The sequence below is a fragment of the Stylophora pistillata genome, chromosome 14 (assembly GCF_964205215.1).
Source record: "Stylophora pistillata chromosome 14, jaStyPist1.2, whole genome shotgun sequence".
In the NCBI taxonomy this organism is placed as follows: domain Eukaryota; kingdom Metazoa; phylum Cnidaria; class Anthozoa; order Scleractinia; family Pocilloporidae; genus Stylophora; species Stylophora pistillata.
In genome coordinates, this window is record NC_142532.1 from 19,183,298 (window position 1) to 19,208,710 (window position 25,413).

The 25,413-nt window shown below is 38.8% G+C and overlaps 2 protein-coding genes and 1 pseudogene across 3 annotated transcripts; 2 read left to right on the forward strand and 1 right to left on the reverse strand.

Moving 5' to 3' along the window:
* The first annotated feature begins 11,092 nt into the window (after positions 1-11,092).
* Positions 11,093-14,980, forward strand: LOC148716974 (uncharacterized). 2 transcript variants are annotated; one of them, XM_088745203.1, is made up of 3 exons: positions 11,093-13,006; positions 13,082-13,212; positions 14,026-14,980. In XM_088745203.1, exons 1-3 carry the CDS (start codon positions 12,804-12,806, stop codon positions 14,082-14,084), a joined length of 393 nt encoding a protein of 130 aa, XP_088601329.1. In that variant the 5' UTR covers positions 11,093-12,803; the 3' UTR covers positions 14,085-14,980. The 2 variants fall into 2 exon arrangements, with proteins under 2 accessions (XP_088601329.1, XP_088601330.1); XM_088745204.1 differs by lacking the exon at positions 14,026-14,980 and adding an exon at positions 13,290-13,977.
* Positions 14,973-16,055, reverse strand: LOC148716975 (uncharacterized; annotated as a pseudogene).
* Positions 16,056-17,831: 1,776 nt separating this feature from the next.
* On the forward strand, positions 17,832-25,342 carry LOC111325719 (ATP-binding cassette sub-family C member 4). Its single transcript, XM_088745201.1, has 5 exons — positions 17,832-18,278; positions 18,605-19,929; positions 20,341-20,911; positions 23,790-23,926; positions 24,063-25,342. Exons 1-5 carry the CDS (start codon positions 18,040-18,042, stop codon positions 24,917-24,919), a joined length of 3,129 nt encoding a protein of 1,042 aa, XP_088601327.1. The 5' UTR covers positions 17,832-18,039; the 3' UTR covers positions 24,920-25,342.
* Positions 25,343-25,413: the final 71 nt, after the last annotated feature.

The window sequence follows — 25,413 nt, forward strand, 5'->3', positions numbered from 1 at the left end:
AGACGCTATCTCGTGTATAAACAATAAGATAACTCGAGAAGGTACCCAACGATGGTTACTGAATGCCACGCACATGTAGTTTTGCTTAGGTTTATTTTTCCCGAGTTAATTTCCCGCATAATAAAAGTATGAGAAAATTAGGTTGTTGACCGTAGTGACGACAGCGGATAAAGACTTACTTTAAGTTATTACAAGCTTTTTCATACGCGAGTCCCCCAAAAAGCGTTCAAGCATAATTCAAAGTTACCAAAGAAATAGTACTGGATCAAGGGAAGAGTGCCAGTGTTGTGGTAAATAAGGGTGCTTTTGCAATTGTGGCCCAGGACTTGTGGGTCTGCCTGTCACGCAATCCTTATTGGACATTTCGAGACAGCGGAGGGCAGTTCACGGCAGCGAATATACAATCTATATTTGGCGTCGATGCATGGTATCTACAAATTTAAAAGTAAATCAAATCAAAGTGTAAGTGTGGCAAACATATTTATTTTACGGTTTGTATCCGTCCTTGGCCGTTTCGAACTGGACGATGTTGCGTTTTGGCTTGTTTTGTTTCGAAAATAACCGCTAAAATTTAAAATCTTAGATAACCTGAGGAGCAGAAACGATAACTGTTGATCAAAGTTAACTTTTTATTCAGATTGGGAATGATATTTTGCTCCCAAAGCGGCCTGTTGTTTTTTCCACGTACGGACTTGATTTTTCACCTCCAATTGCGTGACAAGTAATGGCGTGTTTTGACCTCTGAGTCACTTTTGTTTGTTTATTTATTTATTTAATCACTTTCACCAGAGTGTGGTGAGGGTCGCACAACAGAGGCAGGCTCCAAATTAAGTGCGCCCTATATCCCACCAATCCCACCCCAGGGGAGGACATCCATCACACAGTAATCTCGTGTGTGGGAAATTAACGTCTCCTACCCCAACCCTGCAGGAGACGGGACCTCCATTTATTCGTCCCTATCCGAGAAGACTAGAATATCTAACCATTTCTTGATGTTATAGAAAGGTAGCAAATTCTTCTCAATTATTTTAAGACCCTGAGTGTTGGTCTGGCCGGGGCTCGAACCCTCGACCTCCCGCACAACAGTCCAGCGCTCTATCCATTGAGCTAACCGGGAGGCTGTTTGGGGTCCTAAAATTTCGCAGTTTGAGTAGTGTAGTGTCGCAAAGTTTTTGGTAACTGGAACAGACTCAAATATCCAAGAAGAGTTTATACCAAAAGTAAGCAGATCCAACGTATCTGAAACGTCGTTAAGCTTGGCAGCCAAGCCTGCCATATCCAGGAATACCAGGATATAACAGTAGCCCAAAAAATTTATTGGAGTTATTTGAAGAAAAAACCTTGTTCTTTCGCTAACCCTATGTCAAAGGTGCGATTTTACCCTCTCAATTTTGCCACTTTTTTGTCCATCAAAATGAGTGAATATTGGAAAAAAACAAAAGTTCCCCAAAAATTTAGATTGCAACAGAATCGAACAGAGAACACTTTAGACTGTTTGTAAATACGTGTTCTTTTCATTAGGAAAATATTTTGTCACATTTCCTATTTATTCTATTTTCAAGCGAAGTTCAAATAATGGTTGTCTAAACCCCGTGAGGCTGACAGTGAGAGCCACAAAACCGACTTTGCCGTCGTTCGCGAAAAATAAAAATGCAATTGAACTCAAAGAATTATTTCTAGAAATAGTTTATCCAAACCTATGGTGAGTTTCGATTTTTGAGTTATTTTTTAAAAAAAAATAACTATATGTTAGCGTATAGATTGGTGTATAGTGGTGTAGTGTAATCTGATCAGCGCAATTTGGTGTATCTCTAAGCAATCTGATTGGCGCATCTTTTTTTTGGTGTATCTCAACGCAATGTGATTGGCCCAATTTTTTGGTGTATCACAAACCAATCAGATTGTAGTATTTTTCGATGTCGCACCAATCAGAGCGTTCTTGCTAATTTGTGGTTTGACAGGTCTTCAAATTTCAGCGAATCAACGCTTGAGTCGGAGAGAGCGGTTCGCGAATTAAGGAAATGTATCAGTCGTGTTGGGAAAGTGGTGGAGTTGTGATCGTTGTACGACCATGCTTATTCTTCCTTCTGAAGGAGACTGAGTGGAACATGAGAAAAATTTTGAATCAAATATTACTTCAGATGTTGATAGGAACAACTTCAGGATATTTCATTGCTATATATGAGTTAATCAGCGATTCCAATTTTGAATTTCACTCAAGGAACGAGGTAAGATGACATCTACAAGAGTTGTAAGACCATCTATTCAGTGTAATGGCTCATGTCCTTCGTGAGGATTTTATCGCTATGATCTGTCTGGATTTGAAAGGTCGTCAGGGAACTTTTTCTACCGATTAGCGAGTTGAAAGATGCATGTTTTGTGTACCGCTCCTTCACTTACGACGCATACACCGTCAGCTGGAGGCCTAACACGAATTTAGCGCTATAGCGTGTTGTTTCGGAAAGGCTAGTTTTACTGACTCTGGTAAATCTTGCGCAAGATATTAGGGTAAATCATATTTGATTGACAATCTTGTTCTTTTTGCCATATGGTTGCTCTTTTAGCAGCGGTTGAAACGACCACCAAGTTACATTTACTTTCTGCGTCGACTGCCATGTTACATATCCGTTTCTTTGCTTCTTAAAGTCCTCCATGAATTAAATATTGTTTAAACGATACTTTCCCGTTACAATTGCGTGTTACTTTTTACTCGCCAGTATGGATTAGATTTTTTTAGACGAAATGCCATTTTCCAGTAAACAACGCAAATTTTATGACATAAATCAACCTCAATGAAAAATATTTCACAACGGACAGAATGATACGGTCGGTTAATTTTCCACGCAACTCTCACGTGCTTAGACGTTTTCTACCAATAAAATTCGCTTATAGCTAACCTGGACTTTACCCCATTGCGTGTCAATTTCCTGCAAACAACCTGCATTTTATCACGTATTTCGCACGCAAAGGGCAAAGTCCAGATAGGCAACAACCAATCAAGTAGCCCACCTTATTATCCTTTGAAGAATGATACTTTCTCTTGGTTCAATCGACTTTCACTTGTTCGAAGAAGGGAGACCGGAAAATATCTTTGTCCAGAGGCTGTAAGAGATAAAATAGAGCTTTCCACTGCAAAATTATATGGAAGAGTGTTTTCAGGCAACCATCTGTTACTGAACAAGAAGCTACACGGAGCCTATGTTTGGGCCGGATTTGTGGATCAGCGGATTGAATTGAATTGGTTCGAATTGAAGGCTTTGCTGTTTTAGCAAAATTGCTGTCGAGTGCGTTTCATGGTTTGTTAACATGGAGAGTTATGGAGGCTAAGACTTCGGAACAAGTTGATGCCATCCATGAAAATTTGGAACAACTAAAATCGCCGGAGGAAAGGCGGTATCACTCAATAAAAAGTTGTATTTGAACGCTATGACTTTATTTACAAGGATTTCTCTTGCTTACATCTAATAACAAACCTTTGAATTTTTTTTTGCCTCGGAACGATATATCACAGAAGGCATTTTATAGACCTCAAGTTTTTTGACTGATTGAAATTAAAGGTATGTGGCAGTAACTTCCACATGTTTTTTTTTTTGGTGAGAAAAGTACAATTGTTTTGTTCGCAATATTTATTTACGGATGGTTTCAATCGCCAACGTTTACTTAAGATGGTTGTATTACTGTTCCCAAGGGTTGTTGTTTTCATCAGTACGTTAACAATAGTAGTGATTCACAGTATTAGGCTTGTACTATAAATAAATATATTTAAGTTCACTCGAAAGATGAGTATAAACTGTAACAAGCTTATCGTTGATGCGCGGCCAGTACTTCAAATCTGACTGACACTCGATGCCAAAACTCAACCTCGTTTCCTGGATATGCCACCACAAGGCATATGGTATTCCGTGGACTGGACTGGACTGGACTGGACTAGTAAAACGCGGACTAGTAAAGCGCGGACTAGTAAAACATGGACTAGTAAAACGCGGACTAGTAAAACACGGACTAGTAAAACGAGGACTAGTAAAACGCGGACTAGTAAAACGTGGACTAGTAAAACGAGGACTAGTAAAACGCGGACTAGTAAAACGCGGACTAGTAAAAAGACAACAACAAAAAAAAACAATTTCATACGAAGTCGATCATAAGACTTAATGGCAAGCCAATTTAGTAGGTGACAATCCCTGTTTGACTTTTAAGCTGCAAATGGGTTTGACATGCGGCAGATACAAACGAATTTATAAGTTAAGCCTAAGGAAGAATTTATTCAGCACCAGTTCAAAATCCTAAAATACACTTTCGTCGTAAATTTCACGGCAGAAACGCAGGAATTCGATGAATGAAAGTCGCATTAAATCTGCTTGTGTCTAGGTAGAAAGAGTCTCATTGACTTCAGCTTTTCGGTGGAAGAAACACCGATTTACACACGCCATTACAGAAAACAAACAAGCAGACTGACAACTCCCGGCCAAAACACATATTTGCATTCACTTACAATTTGACTTTCCGTGAAATTCTAAAACGGAACAGAGGTAAATCTTCGAAGATTAATCGTCGTTGGAAATAAAAAATACTTTCCGTTAGATCTCTAACTGTTTTTCTTTTTACGAGAAAATCGTCGCATGATAATTTAACTCGTGTGTGTTTGTCATACCAGTACTGCTGTTTCTTCAAAAGCGTATGCTTCTTTCTTCTTCAATTGACAGGTGTCACATCGTCACAGTTGCTTATCAAAAAAATGTTTCGGCGAAAACATCCTCTTTAACTTGAATAACGCTTGTTTTCTCTATAACTCACTCGCCATCAAATTGTGAAGTTCAAGGAGGATTTTCCTGTAATTAAACTCGTAATTGTAGCCCTAAATCATTCGGGTTCTTTTAGCAATCATTGTTTTTATGCGTTAGAAAAAGATAAAAGTGTTATTCACCAGCATAGGTCGGTCCATAATGGGAACTTCTGAACTGTTCGTATATTTCTGAACTGTTCAAAAATTGGTGTAGCATCCTGGATTCTTTAAGGCTCGGGTCGCATTACGACCGAATTGTTTACTCTAGGGATTAAACTCTGTTAACACAAGCATTTTCTAATGCGACCCAATTTTTGCGGTTTCCTAAAAGTTTCAAAATTCTAAAAATCATCAAAGACGCCGGTGTGCCTGGGCGGGGCTGACCGATTTTGCCAAATTTTTTTGAAACGAAAGGACCCGCGTCCGTTGCGGACAAAGTTGTCATTTGTGCGTGCGTGTGAAAAAAGATAAAAACCAAAAAGAGCGGGAAACACATATTTGCATTCACTTACAATTTCACTTTCCGTGACATTTTAAAACGGAACAGAGGTAAATCTTCGAAGATTAATCGTCGTTGGAAATAAAAAATACTTTTCGTAAGATCTCTGTTTTTCTCTTTACGAGAAAATCGTCGCATGATCAGTTAACACGTGTGTGTTTATCACACAAGTACTGCTGTTTCTTCAAAAGCTTATGCTTCAATTGACAGGTGTCACATGGTGACAGTTACTTTTCAAAAAAATGTTTGAAAATTTGTTCGGAAGCCTTTTAACTATCTTTACACTGACAAATAAAAATATTTCGGCGAAAGCTTTCTCTTTAATTTGAATAACGTTTGTTTTCTTTATAACTCACTCGCTATAAAATTGTTCAGTTCAAGGAGGATTTTCCCGTAAATAAACTCGTAATTGTAGCCCTAAAATCATTCGGGTTCTTCAAAGTAAAGAGAAAACTTGCAACGAAAGATTTTTATTTGTAATGGTAGTTAAAAGGCTTCCGAACAAATTTTCAAACATTTTTTGGAAAAGTAACTGTCACGATGTGACACCTGTCAATTGAAGCATACGCTTTTGAAGACACGGCAGTACTTGTGTGACAAACACACACGAAATAATTGATCATGCGACGATTTTCTCGTAAAGAGAAAAACAGAGATCTTACGAAAAGTATTTTTTATTTCCAACGACGATTAATCTTCGAAGATTTACCTCTGTTCCGTTTTAAAATGTCACGGAAAGTGAAATTGTAACTGAATGCAAATTGTGTTTTGGAGTCGTCTGTCTGCTTGTTTGTTTTCTGTAACGGCGTGTGTAAATCGGTTATTCTTCCACCGAAAAGCTGAAGTCATTGAGACTCTTTCTACCTAGACACAAGGAGATTTAATGCGACTTTTATTCATCGAATTCCTGCGTTTCTGCCGTGAAATTTACGACGAAAGTGTATTTTAGAATTTTGAACTGGTGCTGAATAAAATTCTTTCTTAACTTAAACTTATAAATTCGTTTGTATCTGCCGCATGCAGCTTAAAAGTCAAACAGGGATTGTCACTTACTAAATTGGCTTGCCATTAAGTCTTATAATCGCCTTCGTATGAAATTGTTTTTGTTGTTGTTGTCGTTTTACTAGTCCGCGTTCTACTAGTCCGCGTTTTACTAGTCCGCGTTTTTCTAGTCCGCGTCTTACTAGTCCGCGTCTTACTAGTCCGCGTTTTACTAGTCCGCGTTTTACTAGTCCGCGTTTTACTAGTCCGTGTTTTACTAGTCCTCGTTTTACTAGTCCGCGTTTTACTAGTCCGCGTTTTACTAGTCCAGTCCAGTCCAGTCCAGTCCATAGAATACCATATGCCCCACCACATTACTTAACGCCAATTAAAAACTGCACGCTATTGTGTATTTTCTTGTACAGGAAAAACCAAACAGAATTTCTGATTCTGGCCCTTAATGGTCAGAATAATAACTAGGACTTTGTCTCTGACGAAGGAACGGCAATAAGCACAATTTTAACCTACTAGCAGGTTGTTGTTTAGTCTCGTCATGAGAGATAGCGTTGCGTGGCAAGTTCAAATTAGGGCTGTGAAGGGGACTGCAGGAAGCGTTGTACCAATGCAGTTTATTTTTGCCAATAATTATTCAGACACCAGCATCAGTTATATAGTGTCCCATTTCAACCTACGTATCCAAAAAAATAACTCCTGCATGCGTAGCATGCCTATGTTTTCATATTGTACACCTCCGGGCAATATTTACGGACGGCCACTCTTAATAGGTTCCTTTAGTGTCATCTCTTGCACATCGATTTTATTATTTTCTGTTCATGTCATATTTTAGATATTTCATAATTTCCACCGTGAGCTTTTACTTATTAATTAAGTGATTACTTATTTTACATTTTAGGAATTTAAGGAATTTAAGGAATTTAATTTATTCCCCACGGGAATGACAGGAGAAAGGAACAGAACTTTCGTCCCAATTGACATCTAACCTCTTTTGTACCCACCATCCCACCCCGGGGAGGACATCCACCACACAGTAATCTCGTAGGTGGGAAATTAACGTCTCCTACCCCTGACCCTGTAGGAGACGGGACCTCTGGTTTATTCGTCCTTATCCGAGAAGACCAGAAAGTCTATCCATTTCCTGACATTATAGAAAGGTAGCGCATTCTCCTCAGTTATTTTAAGACCATGAGTATTGGTCCGGCCGTATTGGGCGAGCTGGGCTCCCTCTTTAAATACTTTTTGATAAATAAATAAATAAATAAACTCACCGTGGTGATTAATTTAACAATTTCGCTTAACTTTGAAAATCAACTGAGTGTGTCGCTTTCCTTTTGACCATCAGAATTTCAATTTCGTTAATGTTTCATCTCATTGAGTTGTTAAAAAAATCTTTGGACAAGTTTTAGAGAAATTCAAGTCAAGCAGTCTGTTGAAGTTTAATGCCGATCAGTAATTTATCTTAAAAACATTGAGTACTGAGTGACCATCCTCAATGAAATGCTGATCATTTGAACTTCTAGATAATGGCTGGAGTTTGTAGAATGATTCCCACTGCACCTGAAGAAGGCTGGTTTGGCCAGCCGAAATATAGTGCTTCGTCTTAAAATTTACTTATCTACGTTGTATCGGTCTTGCCTCTATATTTATATTTCATATTCGTTATTTTGGGTCGATCAGATCATCGCTGATCCAACGTACAAGAGTAGGAGTATCGTCCACGGTTGCCTGCTGAACATTTCACAGTTTTTGTAGAATAACAAATTTTCTTACGAGTATTAAAACTCTCTTAAACTGGACGAATAGAGTGATTAGCCTCGTGGTACAAATTACATTCGTACAAACCTGAAACTGATGTCTCTCCCTCTCGAACAAGCCTTTGAATGGAACGGGACATAATGCGACGATATTGTTAAACTGAATTTCTGTGGGAATTCACGTGAATTCTTAATCATCTGGCAACCTTTCCTCCCCACAGTCAACAAGCATGACATTTTGTGTACTCATCCGCTTTATTTAGAAGTTTCTGTACTTTTCGAGAATAAAGTCTGAGGCGCCAAGAACGGCGCAGAACTGCAGCATTCAGCGTCAGGCTGTACGTAAAGACTCATTTTTCTTTGACACAGAATGATACACTCCGTGTCGCTACCGCTTCTAACTCATTCTTCGTACAATTCGTTTTGCAAATGAAACGATTGAATGACACTTCCTTGGTTAGATATTTATAGCGGCATCAAAATAATGAACAATCAGAAGTTTCAAATTGATCTTTGGCGAGACCACCCGTGTGGACAGCGATCGAAGTTGTAAATTTCACAGATTTTGACGAGCGTGCAGCGACTGCAATAATATAGCTCACCGAATTCTCTCATGCAACAAGTTACAAGATGTGTTCAGTGAGTTCACAGACAAAATATGGAAACTTCGATTGAAACGTTTTTCATACCAGGTTGATCAAAGGAGATCCTTCTCTTCGACCTTAACTTGCATATCAAAAATTCACCAATTTCTAAAAAAGAATTCTTAAAATGCAGGGGAAATTGGGCTAAAAAAGCATAGCGATGTATATTTCATACACCAATGAGGTCACCGATTCCGTCAAACCCCGGATATCTCTCTAACTTTCATCCACCAACATCTTGAAAAGAACGCAAATCAATGTGTGTACTCAATTGCTCTCGTTTCATTCATTGCATAATCCTGCAACTGATTGATCAAGATATCCTTTGGCCCGGACCATCCAAACCTCGTTTCTTTATCTACTACGTTGAGGATTTAAAGTTTTCATAACAATTGGATAGAAAATAGATCACGAGTTGTCCTAAAACGTTGCATGACTGTGATTAATTGTAACGCTTGCATGACTTACAAAGGAATCAAAATTGGTCGAAGGCGTATCCTCGTTATCTCGTTAATATCCAATGATTTAGGTCATGAACACTCACAGTGTGGAGAAAATCAAAATCAAGAATAACGTTTGGCACTCTGGTCATTGTAAACATACTGCGTCGCTTAAAGGGACACACAAAGCAACACCCATACACTCTCCAAGAATTCTTGTAGTTTCTTTGGAGATTTAGTATTATTGCCGTCACTGCGCACTCGACAAAATCTGTAGAATTTTCACTTTCGACCGCTGTCCACTCAGATGGTTTAGCCAAAAATCAATTTTTGGCTTTTGACGACGCAAAAAAGGAATTAGAGACCACCCGAACTACATTTAAAGCCCTTTTCATGGGCAAAAAAATTCGTAAGGAAGGAGATACTGTAAATCATTACAAATTCCTTTAGTAGAGAGATTTAGCGCGTTTAAATCAAACATAATTTATTTCATTTAATTACCCAAATCATCTAAAAGGCATAATCGTGGAAATAGACCGTAACAAGTTACAAATATGATTGACCGTCAATGGCTAATTTTTCGCATTTTTTTTTTTGCGTTAAACTGAGCATTTCCAATATAACTGAAACGCGTGCATTTTTTAAGTATTAGTCAGCACACCAAGGTGTAAATAGCCAAGTAAGCGTCTTCAGACAGAATTATTAAAGTATGAAAACATGACGATTAGCCTCAAATGTTATAATGTAAACAGACAGATTATTAAAAATTGGGACAGGAAAGTGATGGGAAAGAATTCAAAGATTGAAAGAAGCGATTTGAGTCTTAAGACAGAGAGCAACGACTCTTCATTAGACATTCGTTTCGGTGATTTGCCTTATCTATGAAAACTTGAGTAGCTCAAGAGTCCTAAACGATTATCACATTATGCAACTTCTTGGCATGTGTAAGCAAGGAGATGCTGTAGATCATTACAAATCCCTCCAGTAGATTTGGCGCGTTTAGAAAAAAATAATTTATTCCATGTAATTACCCAACTCATCTAAGAGGCACAATCGTGGAAATCGTAAAAATAAATCGAAACGAGCTAAAAATATGATTTACTGTCAAGGGGCCAATTTTTTGCAATTCTTTTTACGTTAAACTGAGCATTATTGATATAACTTCAGTCCCTCAAAGTGTGAATAGCCATGCATGTAAAGTGTCTTTCTTCAGGTAATTATTGGGGTATGAAAACATAACGAATTATTAGAACGGATTATAACGGATTATCAATCCCATGCAATCGGCCGGTAGAAATACACTGGGTTTAGCTCTATTGGTGAGGGACTCTTGGCTTACTAATCTAGATGATAACGCATACTTCTGATACTTTTGGGTCAATAGATTCAGTGGCAGCTGAAAGATTTCAATGGCACGGAAAAGCGGATACAGCAAAATCTCCAGTGTCGACCACAAAGAAGAATCCAAGGAAGTCAGCTTTATATCCGCTCTCCTTTTTCAATGGATGAACAGTATCTTCAAGACGGGAAGTCAACGACCTTTAGATAAGGATGATTTTTTACCCTTGTCAAAGGAGAACTCAGCCCGTACGTGGACTGAAAATCTTCTAGCGAGTTGGGAGAAGGAGGGATGCAGGTGTGTGAAAAGTGGAAAAAGACCTAAGCTTTGGAAATGCTTGTTCAAGATACTCCCTTTTAACGATCTTTTGGTGATTATGTTCGGGCATGTTTTGCATTCAACATATCATCTACTTCATCCGTTGCTTCTCGGATATCTTCTTTCCAGCTTGATGTCACCAGAAACACAAAAAAAATCTTAATTTCTACATTTGCGCGTTGGGTTTGTGCCTCATGGCTTTGGTTGCAACTCTCGGCTGGAATCAGAAAGGTTACAGGTGCGAGCTGTTTGGGATCCGAATAAGCAGTGCCCTAAGGGGTATGGTGTACTGTAAGGTAAGCACAATCAGTACGTGAACCTTTGTATCTTGTTTTGGTTTTTTTCTTTTTTTTTTCAATGCCATAGTCAAAAGTAAAAATTAAACTTCGGGGTTTTGTTGTGAAATGCATAGAAGTCTTACCAGCGCAGTATTCAAAATTCAGCTTTACTTTGTCGGGGGAAACAAAATTATCATGATAGAAATTGTCATCTTATTCAGTGAGAGACACAGGAATATTCGGAGAAAAAATAACTCAGAGTGCTCGCAATTTGTTTGTATTTATTTGCGATATTTAGACAGGCTGGCCCAGTTCAGCTCAAAGCTGGTTTAAATATGGGCCTGAATAAACAATAACAAGACTAGACCACAACTGACACCAGGAGCTACGTTCTCTACTCTTTGCGAGAAGCGCGTAGGTTCTTTGACGTCACTTGCAAAGCAGTACAGAAAAGATAAAGGAGGCGGGGCCTTGAAGGATGTTGACTGGCAATCTGTTGCAAACAAGGAAGATGTCAACTCTGCCGTCTCCACATAGAACAAACTGTTTACTAATATTGCTGATAGACATGCCCCTATAAGGAAAGCTAGGATACGTGGAGTCTGCTGTCCGTGGATGAACTCGCGTTTATCACAAGCTATGAGCCAACGCGATTATCTCCATAGCAGAGCCATTAAATCTAACTCACCTCACCTCTGGTCTCGTTACAAGAAGCTTAAGAACTATGTCAACAAAGAAATACAAAAGTGCAAAGCGGAGTACATTAACAAGAGCAATCCAAGTGCGTTGTGGAAAACCTTGAATAAAATCACATCACGTAAACAGAGCTCTCCAATCTCTTGTATCGAAGCTGATGGCGTGGCACATTGTGACAATCCATCTATTACCAAAATCTTAAATGTTAAATTACCGAACTATCTCCTCCTGCAAGGTCTACTGATTTACCAAAGTTTGTTTTCAAACCAATCACCGAAGAGTTCGTTCGCGATCAACTTTAACAACTTAGAACTAACAAAGCAATTGGCCTAGACAATATTATTGCTCGTCTTCTGAAAGATTCGGCTAGTGCAATTAGTAAAAGTCTCACAAAATTGTTTAATCAATCTTTGGTCACTCGTACCTTTCCTTCCTTATGGAAGTTTGGAAAGGTATCTACCTTCTTCAAATAAGGCGATCGCTGCGACCCAAACAATTACAGGCCAATAACTGTGTTACCTACGTTGAGTAAGATTCTGGAGAAGGAAGTACATTCTCTTCTTGCGCATACCCACAATGCCTTGCGCCTCGGGGGGTAACCGGGATGAAAAACATGGCGTCTTGTGCTTCGAAAAGTAAGCCTTGCCTGAAATACCCAAAAACCTACAAAGAAGTCTCTGGTTCAACAAAACCAAAACTAAAAGAGCTCTGTAGAGCTTTAACAATTGATTTTGAAAAGTCAATTGGAAAAAAAGCACTCGTAAATGTCGTTTGTAATGCTTTGAACATATCGACCTCTGACTCTGTCAAGAGTAAACATGACGCAGTCACTACGAAAAAAACTGATATTCCATCGCTTGCATGCCTACAAAAGCTGAAAGACTGGTAGAAAAGCTTAAAAGGAGTCCCTCTGATGATGGAGGAGTGGATTGTAATAGAATTCTTGATAGGATCTGGCAACAAACAAGCTGTTCGGAAATATAAGACGCTTCACTCGTGGGAACACAAGTAAGGAATTCACTCTGTAAAGTAAGTCAATCCTTTTTCATTTTAATGTTTCATTTCTTTAAATTTATATTCTTGCTTTCGTATTATTTCAGAGTCCATTTAATGCCAGAATATCAGAAATATTGGGCCCTTAGGGCGAGTTGTAACCCGTCGTTTTCGACAGACAGTGAAGAGAGCAAGTTGATGTACTTGGTCCTAGAACGGTCAACTAGCAAGTCAGTTTTCTCGCACTGTACTTGTACAGTTGGGTAAGTTAACGATTTTGTATTACTATCCTCTGAATTCAATACATAGCTCACGAATTTTGTATTTTTTATTCTTAGATTAAGAGGAGACTGCAGTCATATTGGAGCTCTCATATTCATGTTGTGTCATGTTGTGGCAGAGGGACAGCAACAGCTTCCTCCTCATCCTACATGCACTGATTTACCTTGCTATTGGCCTAACCCTAAAGGTAAACATATTTATTATATGATGGTAAAGTATTACAGCAGACGATACCTTACATGTATGTTTTTTATCTCTTTTAAGAGCCAAGGCTGAGCAAATCCTCATAGAGGATATCAATTTTTACAAAGCTAATTTTGGCAAAGAGCCACCACAGAAAAAGCTTAAACCCTCCCCTTCTGTAACAGAAGTTTACTATGGTGTAGATGAAAGTCAAAGGAAATTGATTGATGAGAGAAAATTGGAATTAAAGCAAAACATTTTCCTTGCAAATGAAGGAAAAGCACTACCGCCTATTTTCCATATACTTGGATCAAAGAGGGAGGAAAGTATCAGTACTCCAATCCCTACAAATCTGCTAGACATATTACAGGGAGATGATGTTCGCCTAATATACTGGTCTGAAGTAGAAATTGAAACAGAATCTACTGAAACTGACAGCACAGATGATTTCCTGAGCCCTCTTGATGTTCATCCTGCATCTTTGCAAGATATATACGACAAAACACAATCAATACAGGAGCATATTACTGTAGATGATACCAAGATATAGCAAATAGAACAGTTGACACGAGATCGCTCAGAAAGCAGTATCTGGCTCAATGAGCGCATTCCCCGCATTACAGCATCTCAATGCAAGCGTGCACTAATTAGAGAAACCATAAGTCCTACAAAGGCTATAAGAGACATTCCTGGCTATAACGAACGTTATGAATCTAAGTACATGAGGGATGGTATTGATTCTGAATCAGAAACTCTCAGGCATTATTCTAGTATGAATGGATACAAAGTAGAAAAATGTGGTCTCTTTGTTTCTAAGATACATCCATTCCTTGGAGCCTCTCCCGATGGACTCCTGGGCAAGAAGGGGGTCATTGAACTAAAAAGAGTGCACCCTTATGAAGCTGAAAACTTGGAACAAGCTCTCCTCCGGCAGCATATTATCAAGGAAATAGATGGATCACTACAACTCAATCCTTATCATCAATATTACCATCAAGTACAGCTGCAGATGTTTTGTACAGGGAGAACCTGGGCACATTTTGTAGCTTCTGATGGTAAAAACATTATCATCAAAACAGTTCTGTATAATAAGGAATTTATGGATGCTATTTTGCCCAAGCTGAAGAATTTTTATTATAACATACTTTTACTAGAACTGGCATACCCTAGAGTAAAGGATGGGATAGACAGGATAGGTAAACTAGGTTTTAGTTATTCAATGCTATGTAACTTAAGGAATAACTGATGAGACAGTAACTGCATTGTCACCAATAAATAGAGTGATTTTTATTTGATTCTGAAAGAATAGTAAGGCTAACAGCTGCTAGTAGTTATCAAGCTCTTTGGTTTACTACTTGGTAATTTTCTTTTCACAGTCAAGAGATTATCATTCTAGGTATTTATTGCCAACATAAAAGCAGACATGTTCATAAGTCTTAAGCTTTCATTGCTTCACATTTCATCAATACATAAAGGTAACATATTATTAATATATTGTAGAACTTTTTTGCATTAAAAGTCATGACTCATTTATACTTCATACATTGTGGCAGTGAATAAATTTTTCATTACAGAAAATATCACCATTTTAGGATCAAAATAAATATTTTTAACAGGGTTTTTGCAAGACCACACAATCACAATTGCTTATTTTTGATAAAAAGCTAGACCTTTATGTTTCTTGTTCATTATGTCGTGATGGCTACTATGTATCTTGCATGTTTTGCAACAACAACTCTGATAGGTATTATTAAACTTAGTTATTTATTTGATTATGGGTGACTGAAAATTTATTAAATACCCACAAACAGTAAAGAGTTGCTCTGCGTGGTGAACCATGGACAAACGTACTTCATTGTCAAGAATATGGTATCTCTTGATCCTCTGGATTGCTCTTTCGACATGAATCCTTGCCTCTCCTATTTTCTCTGATCTTTAGCCCTCTGATTTCTTCAGCTGTGATCTACCTTGTCCTTTAAAATCTGGTAAAGTTACACGTACACCACTTTCCCCTAAAACATCTCCAATATCAAACCCTCTATCTGCCATCACCTCATCTCCTTCCTGCAATGTTGCAATAAAATGCATACTACTAGCTGTTATATGTTTGTCTGAAACCCTACCTCCCAATCCCCTTGAAATGTAAATGAAAACAGCACAAGCATTGATTGCTACCAAAAACTTAAATGTTGCATGAGATTTATAGTTAGAATAAATCTCCTTGTCAGCTTTTAACGAGAATGGTTTCTGCGTTAAGATTTCTGTTCAGTCCACAATGACCTTCAAATCTGGGAATCCTGCAAACTGTTCTGGCTTTCCAAGCTCTTCGCAATACTCAGGCATTTGGCAAAGATCTTTGAGATGAAAGTATAGTAAGTTGATCCATGTTGTAAAAATTCTACTGATTGTAGATTCGCTAACTCCAAATCGAAGGGCTAAGTCTGTCAGTGTTAACCCTAAACGTAGACGAACTACCACCATAAATAACTCTTCCTCCAAGGTCAGTTTAGCTTGTGTTTGCCTTGCTGAGGAAGCTTTAGCTTGCATACTAGATCCTCTCCAATTCTTCTTTTTATCTAATGCAATGCAATCCAGATAGTCAAAGAGAGCCTTGAAGGTACTGTAATTAAGAAAACCAGTAAAAGTCTGAAACTGTCTGTCATTATTTTTCAAATTATCAAGGCTCAGAGAACGTGACTGAAGACAGTCATTCTGTTCTTCTAGTTCAGCAACTCTCTGGTGTAATCTTGTCAACTCATCTATAACTGACTGATCTAGTTTCGAAGAGTTTGAGTCAATTTGTGTCCTACAGTAGTCGTGTTCTTTAAGGCTGTTGTCTGAGCTTAAACAGGCTCCCCAAACATTGTTGTCGTCTATGCATGGCTCTTCTTGTTTTGGCCTTCCTTTTACCTCCTTGCATCCCTAAAAACATGTTGACTATTACATACTCATTAACCCAAATGCTTGAATATGTATAGGTCGTGTTTTAGATTGGGTTATGGCACATATACTTTCGAATATACTTCAAGAAAGCTTACCTGTACAAGCCTCCTTCGTTTTGGCTTTTGTGGAATGTTTTCATCGTTTTCGATTGTTTTGAGACTGTTTCTACTTCTCCTCGGCGTCTGGAGATTGTGGCTGTGACAGAAAATTGATGGAGTGTATGATTTACTTTGCGAATCATCAGATTTAACTCCACCAACGAAGTGTGCAGAACTCTACTATTTTCTCAAGGAAAACAAGATCGTTTCCTCCAAACAATCTAGTTTTCGATCTAAACTATCACCTAATACAGCTTTGACACACTTTACAGATGACGTACTTTTGAACATGGACTCTGGTCGTCTTACAGGAGCTGTTTTCTTAGATCTCTCGAAAGCGTTCGACACAGTTGACCACAACCTTTTACTTCAGAAGCTTAATTCGGTTCGACTCTCAGATGATACTCTAAATTGGTACCAGTCATATCTCACAAACAGAAAACAAAGGACGTCTGTCGGAGATGCACCCTTTGTTGCTGCACCAATAACTGTTGGGGTCCCACAAGGAAGTATATTAGGACTGCTTCTTTTCCTTATCTACGTTAATGATTGACCATCGTATCAGCTTGCCAGTGAAATTATTCTTTACGCTGATGACACTGTAATTTATTACTCTTCGACTAATCTATCTGACCTTGAAAGTAAGTTAAATTCAGATTTGACTACAGTCTCCAACTAGTTTTCGAGTAATCTGTTGACACTAAACATTTCCAAATGCAATTTCGTTATTTTTGGTAACCCACGGAAGCTTAAACTAGTCAATGACGTCTCTCTTAAAGTAAATTCCACTGCTATTGATAGGTCTCACTCGCTTAAGTACTTGGGAGTTGTCATAATTAATCCAAACTCTGTCTTGGTCCAAGCACATTGATACAATAAGTACAAAAATTAATCAAAGGATTGGAATGATAAAGAGAATACGACATCTTTTGCCTCTACACGCTAAACGAACACTACATAATTGCTTAATCATCCCACTATTTGACTATGGAGACACAATGTGGGTGACAAAATAACGACACACTCATGGGTCAGCTGCAAGTTCTTCAAAACAAGGCAGCCAAGGTCCTGCTTAATTTGCCACCAAGAAGTTCATCAACTGAGGCACTGGATCGTTTGGACCTAAAGCCCCTCTCAAAGAGACGACACTTCCATCGCTGTGTTATGATGCAAAAATATCTATTAAGGGAAATTGATTTTAAATTTGGCATCAGACGCAATAGTAGTTTTCATTCTCATCTAACTCGCAGAAGCAATGATTTACATCTTCCTCGAGTACGTACCATTTGGGGCAAGCAAACTTTCATTTATCAAGCCTCTAAGGACTGGAACAACTTAGACAATGACATCAAAAACAGCAAATCATTGTCCCTCTTTAAGGCAAAGCTTAAAAGTTTGTAACTAATGTGCTATCTCATTGTTGAGTTATTTTAAAGTTAATTTAATATTGTAATATCAATTTTTCTCCTAGGTAATTTTATTTTATTATTTTATTATTTTATTATTTGCAGGGCCCCACTAAAAACCGCCAAGGCAAGTGGGCTCCCTGGATAATATTATTATTATTATTATTATTATTATTATTATTATTATCATAGAGTCATTATCAGTTGCTGTTTAGTGATAATAACTTATCATTTTTGCAGAGCCTTCTACTCAGCAAGGAAAGTCTGCAAAAAGTCACCACAGGGCGCGTGTTTGACCTGATATCCAATGATGTGAAAAGAATCGAGAATCTGACTTTCGTCTATTTTTTTGGATTCCCCTTTAACTTTATTGAAAACGTGGTTATGGTGCTTCTTCTTCATTACTGGATTGGTTGGCAAGCTATTACGGGAGCCATGTTCCTCTTCCTACTCGTTCCATATTTTGCTGGGTTATCCTACGCTAGCGCTGCAGTGCGTCTGCGTACAGCGGCTGTGTCTGATCGACGCATTTCCCTGATGAATCAGGTGGTTGCCACGATACGTGCCATAAAGGCGCATGTGTGGGGGGATGAATACCGAGGGAGGATTCAAGATATACGAAGGTGGGGAAATATTAATATATTTTTCCTCCAATCTATTGTGAATATCAGGTTAACGCTTCTTCTACTCAGTGACAACCTAATTTATAAGTGTTTGAAAGTAACTAGCAAGGGAATGAAATTAAAACCTTTCTAGGTTTATTTTGAAAAACTGAGTGCCCCAATTGTTTCAAGCCGTGCTCCTGACATTTTCAGCTGTGCGCGTCAAATTTTGGCAGAGTGCGAAGAGACTCTTAAAACTGGTACAACAATTGATCCCAAAGCCAGCAATAAGCTCGGAGTCCATTATGGTCTTGAGTATTTTTACCTGTGTATAATTTTCTTTTTAGAGATGAAATTAACACCGTCCATGAAAAGAATGTCCTTCATTCAACTGTTGATGGCTTGATCTTCAGTGCATCGACCATGACAACCCTGGTGTCAATCCTCGCTATGCTTCTTACTGGACAGACCATCACTCCTGTGAATGTTTTTATGCTCCTTTCTTATGTCGGTATTCTGAGACGAAATACCTGCAATGAGATGGCTCACGCTTTTCTCGTAACGCATGATACCTACGTTTCTTTGGGAAGAATAGAAAACTTTCTTCTTCTGGACGAACTGTCCCGAAATTTCGAAGATGAACCTGAAAAGAACAGATATAGCCCAGATATTAGTTCAGTCAAACGACAAAAGAATGCAGACCATGTCTTGCCTGCCTACGAAATTAAAGACTCGTATACATCTTCATCTCTACGAGTGTCAAATTTAACATACAAAGGAACTGATCGCGAACATGAATTAATTCTCCATGACATCGATTTTGTAGCACCGTCAGAAAGTTTAACAGTCATTGCTGGGCCAGTAGGTAGTGGCAAGTCGACTCTCCTCTCAGCGATCGCTGGTGAAATCTCAGTAACGAGAGGAAAGATAACCAAGGAAGGGACGATCATTCATTTGCCTCAGACTGCATGGGTCTTTTCTGGAACCTTAAGGGAAAATATTTTGTTTGGCCAACCCTACGAAGAGTCTAAATACGCTGTGACAATTGATGCCTGCGCTCTCCAAAAAGACATTCAGCGGTTTCCCAAAGGCGACCTAACAGTTGTTGGAGAACGCGGCGAGCTACTGAGTGGAGGACAGCAGGCGAGAGTGAGTTTGGCTCGTGCAGTTTACGCTGACGGTGATATTTATCTTTTAGATAATCCGCTTTGTGCTGTTGACTCGAAGGTTGGGCAACACATCTTTGAAAAATGCATCAAAGACCTGCTGTGCAATAAAACCCGCATATTGACTTCTCATCAAGAACAACACATAAAAGATGCTGATGAAGTGATTGTGTTGGACAAGGGGCGTGTTCTAGGAAAAGGACGTTGCACTGATCTTCAAGGAAAGGGCATTATAATTTCAACCATTAACCCGGTATATAAAGCATCTCTGCATGAAATTACTGACTTAATGGAAAGCTTTGGCTGGAACAAAGATGAGATATTAGAAGATGGTGACGAATGTAGCAAATTAGCATCCCAACCTTGTGAAGGTAAGAGTCTTAACATAACAGAAGAGGACCGTGCAGTTGGGGTGGTGACATTCAAGCTCTACTGGGAATACCTCAGAAGTGGACTGCACCCTTTGGTTATTATCGCAGTCCTTTGTTTCTGTATTATCGCACAAGGTAAGTCCTAATCAACTACCACGATTCTACAGATCGAAAGCCTTGTTCCTGCGTGTTATTAACTTGATGACGATCGCTATGGCCTGGGCCGTATAAAACAGTTGACATATTTGGCATGGGTAACTCATTCGTCTAAAACGAAGGAGCACAATCAAGCCCTTCACAAACCCTTGTGTTTCGCGCTTTGAGCAATAAATACTTAACTATTTAGAGGGAGACAAAAAGAGCACAGGGTGTTAAAATTACGATATTACGACTTGGTTTTCCTTCGCTCCAGTGTGCCAAGGCTAATTTAGGTCCGACATGTTTCAGAGGTGGTTCTCCTATATGCGATTACGAGGGTATTTTAGGCCAAACTCCCCCATAGTGGCCAAGTAGATACTTATAGTTTTTGTATGGCATCCATTTCAGCTGTGATTGTTGCTCCTGATCTTTGGCTCCCTTTCTTTATAAAGCAAACCCTAGAGGAACAAAGAAACAAGACAAACCTAATCATCTATGGAATTCTGGTTGCTGGATGTTTTATTTTTGCCATCGCTCGAGCATACGGACTTCTGCTGGTCTTTCTTAAATGTGCTAAGCGTCTCCACGACAAAATGGCTGTGGCCATTTTACATGCTCCGGTTCTGTTCTTTGATTCAAATCCCGCCGGAAGGATCCTAAATCGCTTTTCTAATGATATAGATTGTGTTGACGAGCATTTACCCAGAGAGTTCCTGTTGGCATTGGAATATTTCTTGCTGATGTGTACCGCAGTATTCATACCAATTGCTGCAAATCCTTGGCTTCTGTTTGTTATTATTCCTTTGACTGGATTATACGTGTACATTTCGAAGTACTACTTGAAGACTTCCCAGGAACTAAAACGTTTGGAGTCAATATGCCGCAGTCCTGTCTTCTCTCATTTTTCCGAGACAATAAAAGGACTGAGCACAATTCGGACAAGAGGGAGACAGAGTGATTTCATGGATACGTTTTACAGGTATTTAGTCACTAGGTCATTCCGTAGAAACTGTATTTTGAAGAGTGTCCACTGATAACGACAATCAATCAATCAATCAATCAATCAATTTATTTAACGTGGTCAGAACGCTTAGCTAAAAGCTAGTTTACAGGTGCGCCACGAAACAAAAAGATAAAAGGAAATTATAAAGCCTTGTGAAGGCATATAGATTTAAATAAATTAAGAATTGAGAACTAGAATATATAAAATGTAAAATGTAATCATTAAAAACAGGCTAATATTAAAATATAAGAATTTAATAATGTAGTCACCGAGTTGAAATATAATTAAAGATAGATCCTCACCGCGCTAGAGTCTCGTGAGATCTAATGTTTTTAAGTAATTTTTAAAACTAGTAAATGTCTGTATCTTTCGAGACTCGTCCGGTAAAGCGTTCCATAGTTGCGATGCAGCATATCTCCATGATCTTAACCCGAAGGTTGTTGATTTTACTTTTGGGAGGTCCAGTACTGTGGTGCCCCTAAGATTATAAGTGGAGCACCTAACTGTTATAAGATCACGTAAGCTTTTTGGTCCTGCATCACTAGTTAATATCTTAAAGACAGTGGACAAAATTTTCGCTAATCGCTGTTCACGAAGACTTGAGAGACCGATACGCTTACAAAGTTCCTCATAAGGGGAGGACTTATCTCTAAAAACAAAACGGAGCGCACGTCTGTTCACCAACTCTAACTTGTCAGCTGACTTCTTATTACAGAAGTGCCACGTTTCGGAGCAGTAATTAAAGTGTGGTAAAATGAAGGCTTTGTAAAGATCCCTTCTAGTCTCAAAAGACAACATTTTCTGCATCCTTTTTAACACAGCCACCTGTTGACTGACTCTTCTACATATTTTAGCAATGTGCTTTTCAAAATTCAATTTATCATCGATTGTCACGCCAAGAGGTTCCATTGTGTTGGATATGGGAAGTGGTGACTCCTCACACTTAAACACTGGTTCATCAGTTCCCTTGTGTTTTCCCAACACCATTGCCTGGTATTTTGAACTGTACCTCTTCATACCATTACGCGCGAACCATATATCAGCACTAATAAAATCGTTGTTGATTGTTTCTTCAACTTTGGAGAGTTGATTGTCGGCGTAAAAGATTTGAGTGTCATCAGCGTAAGTGGACAGAGTGCACTTCTCGATGACATATGAAAGATCGTTCATGAAGATGTTAAATAGTAAAGGGCCGAGGATGGATCCCTGTGGTACACCATTGCAAATAGGTTGCCAATTGGAAAGTGTATCCCCTAGTCTCACTCTTTGGAATCGATTTGATAAATAATCTTTTATCAGGGTGGTTGTTGCTTCATCTGCTCCATATTCTTTTAATTTCAAAACAATCAGTTCATGAGGTAAGGTGTCAAAGGCCTTGGACAAGTCCATAGAGACCAGACCAATCAATTTGTTGTTATCAATTTCTTTTTTCCATTGTTCGGTAAGACTAAGAAGTGCTGAGTCGCAGCCGTGATATTTCCTATAAGCAAACACATATTTGTGATAAATTTCTTCAAAATACGGGCTTATTCGACAATGAACAATTTTTTCGAAAACCTTCGATAAAGCTGGCAGAATCGTTATCGGCCGATAGTTAGTTTTTAATAGGCTGCAGTCTTTTTTGAGAATTGGAGTGACCTCGCCAAGTTTCCACTGTTGTGGTATCTTAGTTGAAGTTAGAACATGATTAATCAGTGTACTAAGAGGGAAGCATAAAACATCCATCGATTCTTTAACTGCTAGTGGAGGGATCCCATCACATCCAGAAGCCTTGTTTGGAGCAAGTTTCCGCATTACTTCGTAAACTTCTGTTGGATTAGTGCTGCTTAGCGACACATTCGGCTTGCCTATTAAGTTATTTGATATGTGCGATAAATCTACTGGATAGCCATTTTGATTTTGTTCTTTGGTACTTTGAGTGCAGCTTGTGAAGAAATTATTTAATGTCTCGGTCACCTCATGAGGATTCCTGATGATTTTGTCACCCTCCTTTAATGTTATTCCGCTATTGTCTACATTCTTTCGGGAATTAACATAAGGCTTGATGACACCCCAAAACTTCTTTTGATCTGCATATTTTTCTGAACACAGCTTCTCAAAATGTCTACGTATAGATTTTCTCCTCATGCTAACTACTTTGTTGCGCACTAGACGGTAGCTCTCCCAATCACACTTATTACGTGATCTATTAAATTTTTTCTTAAGCCGTTTTCGTTCCACCATTACTCTCCGAATTTCAGGAGTGATAAACTTCGACTCTGCTGAAGATCGTCGTTTGAAAGATCGCATTGGTGCATGGTCATCTAACACCTGGTTGTATAACGTCTCCCAGCACCAGTAAACATCGTCTATATCATCAAAAACGTATGCAGCATGAAAAGGAACTCGACTGAGATCTTTCTGAAAATCATCTCGGTTAAAGGTCTTGAATATCCGTTTCTTGACGACTTCGGCGTTAGCGTGTAACATTTTAGTTTTGAGAACCGTGTAGACTAGCAGATGATCACTGATTCCTGTTTCGATTGCGCCAGACGATTTCATAAACATGGGCACATTTGAAAGAATGACATCCAGGCAAGTCGTTCTTTTCGAGACTAGCCATAAGTGGTAAAGGATCGTTATGCATCTAGGAGCTTTAAGTGCAGAAGATCAAAAGTTTATGACTTGGACTCTTAATTGGTTTTGTTTCCGAACATATTCCTTCCTTATCTGTATCTTCTACACACGAAATTAGGGGCCAAATACCATCTACATGTGCTACTTGTTAGTCTTCACCTGCCTGAATTACGTTTGAAATAATGTCAGGTCTGCAGCTGATTGAAGCCGATTGCGATTTTCTCTTGTTCCCGTACAGACATCAAGATGTCCATAATCAGTCGTGTGTTTTGATGAGGGCCTGCGGCAGATGGCTCGCTGTACGCCTGGACGTCCTAGCGGTCCTGTTAGTTGGGGCAGTGGCTCTGGGGGCTGTTTTGACGGCTCAAAATGCTGGTAACTTGAATAAAATTACCATTTTCTTCACTCACCTTTTGTTTAAGCAATGTGGAATAATTTATCTACATTTTCATCAATGACTCTAACTCCCAATTAATTAAAGCTTTTTACGATCCTAATGTTTCCTTTTCAGCTTTTGCTGGTCTCTCATTTGTTTACGCTATTCAGTCCATAACTTTGCTTCAATACTTTGTGAGAACAAGCTCTGACGTAGAGAATTACATGACTTCTGTAGAGCGTGTTATCACCTACACTAAGCTTGACTCTGAGCCTGGATACAAAGTGGAGCGACTCCCCCCAGAAAACTGGCCAATGGAAGGGAGTATGACATTCAGAGATGTATCCCTGACTTATTATCCGGGGGGACCTCGGGTGCTAAAGAATATAAATTTAGTCATCAAAGGAGGAACAAAGATTGGTGTTGCTGGCCGCACAGGTTCAGGGAAGTCATCTTTCGTGGCAGCTCTAATGCGCATGCCTGAAGCTGATGGAGAGATCATGATCGATAATGTTTCAATAAAAGAGATAAACATCCGAGAGACACGGCGATGCATCTCTGTGCTCGGCCAAAATCCTGTTCTTTTCAGTGGATCACTAAGAGGAAATCTGGATGTTTTAAACCATTTTCAAGATGCCGACCTGTGGCGCGTTTTAGAAGATGTGCAGCTGAAGGATTTGGTGGAAGGTCTGGATGGACAGCTTGAGTACAAATTGTTAGAACATGGTGCTAATTTCAGTGTAGGAGAGCGGCAGTTGATATGCTTAGCTCGAGTGCTATTACAACGAAGCAAGATCATCATACTGGACGAACCTACTGCACATGTGGACCCAGACACAGAAGAAACTGTGTGGAAAGTAGTGCGTGATAAACTTAGAGATTCTACTGTTATCATAGTAGCTCACCGTTTGAACACTATTAGACACTGCGATATGATTTTGGTTTTGAAAGATGGAGAAGTTGATGAATTTGATTCGCCAGTGAGCAAGTAGGGACGTTCATTTAACAAAGTGGCTCGAGTTTCAATAATGTAAATAGTAAAAACTGTAAAAATTGCAGGTAAAGAAAGTGACTCTTCACATGGAATTGTTTAACTGTTATTAGGAATCTTGATTAAATTTGAATCTTGATTTCTGGGAAAGCTTTCTGGTGGATGACGCTAAGCTTTGGGCTTTAGAGGTACATTTAGGCGCTCGTGTCTCATAGACCACGCAAAAGTCTGTATACGACTGTAACGATAGGATTTTAATATATTCTATATACAAGGCTAAAAGATTAGGAAAAAATTAAAATGTTTGAACCAAACGTTTTCGGCTGTTTGCCATCATGGGATTTTAAGTTATCGAGTTTTTATGCTAGCGATTTAAGAGGCTTAAATACTAAAACAACGATTGGAACTGATTAAAACGTTAAACACAATAACTAAGAAAAACCAAACAAAAAGTTTTGCAGGCATCATGGGGATCGAATCCTGATTCTATAAGAC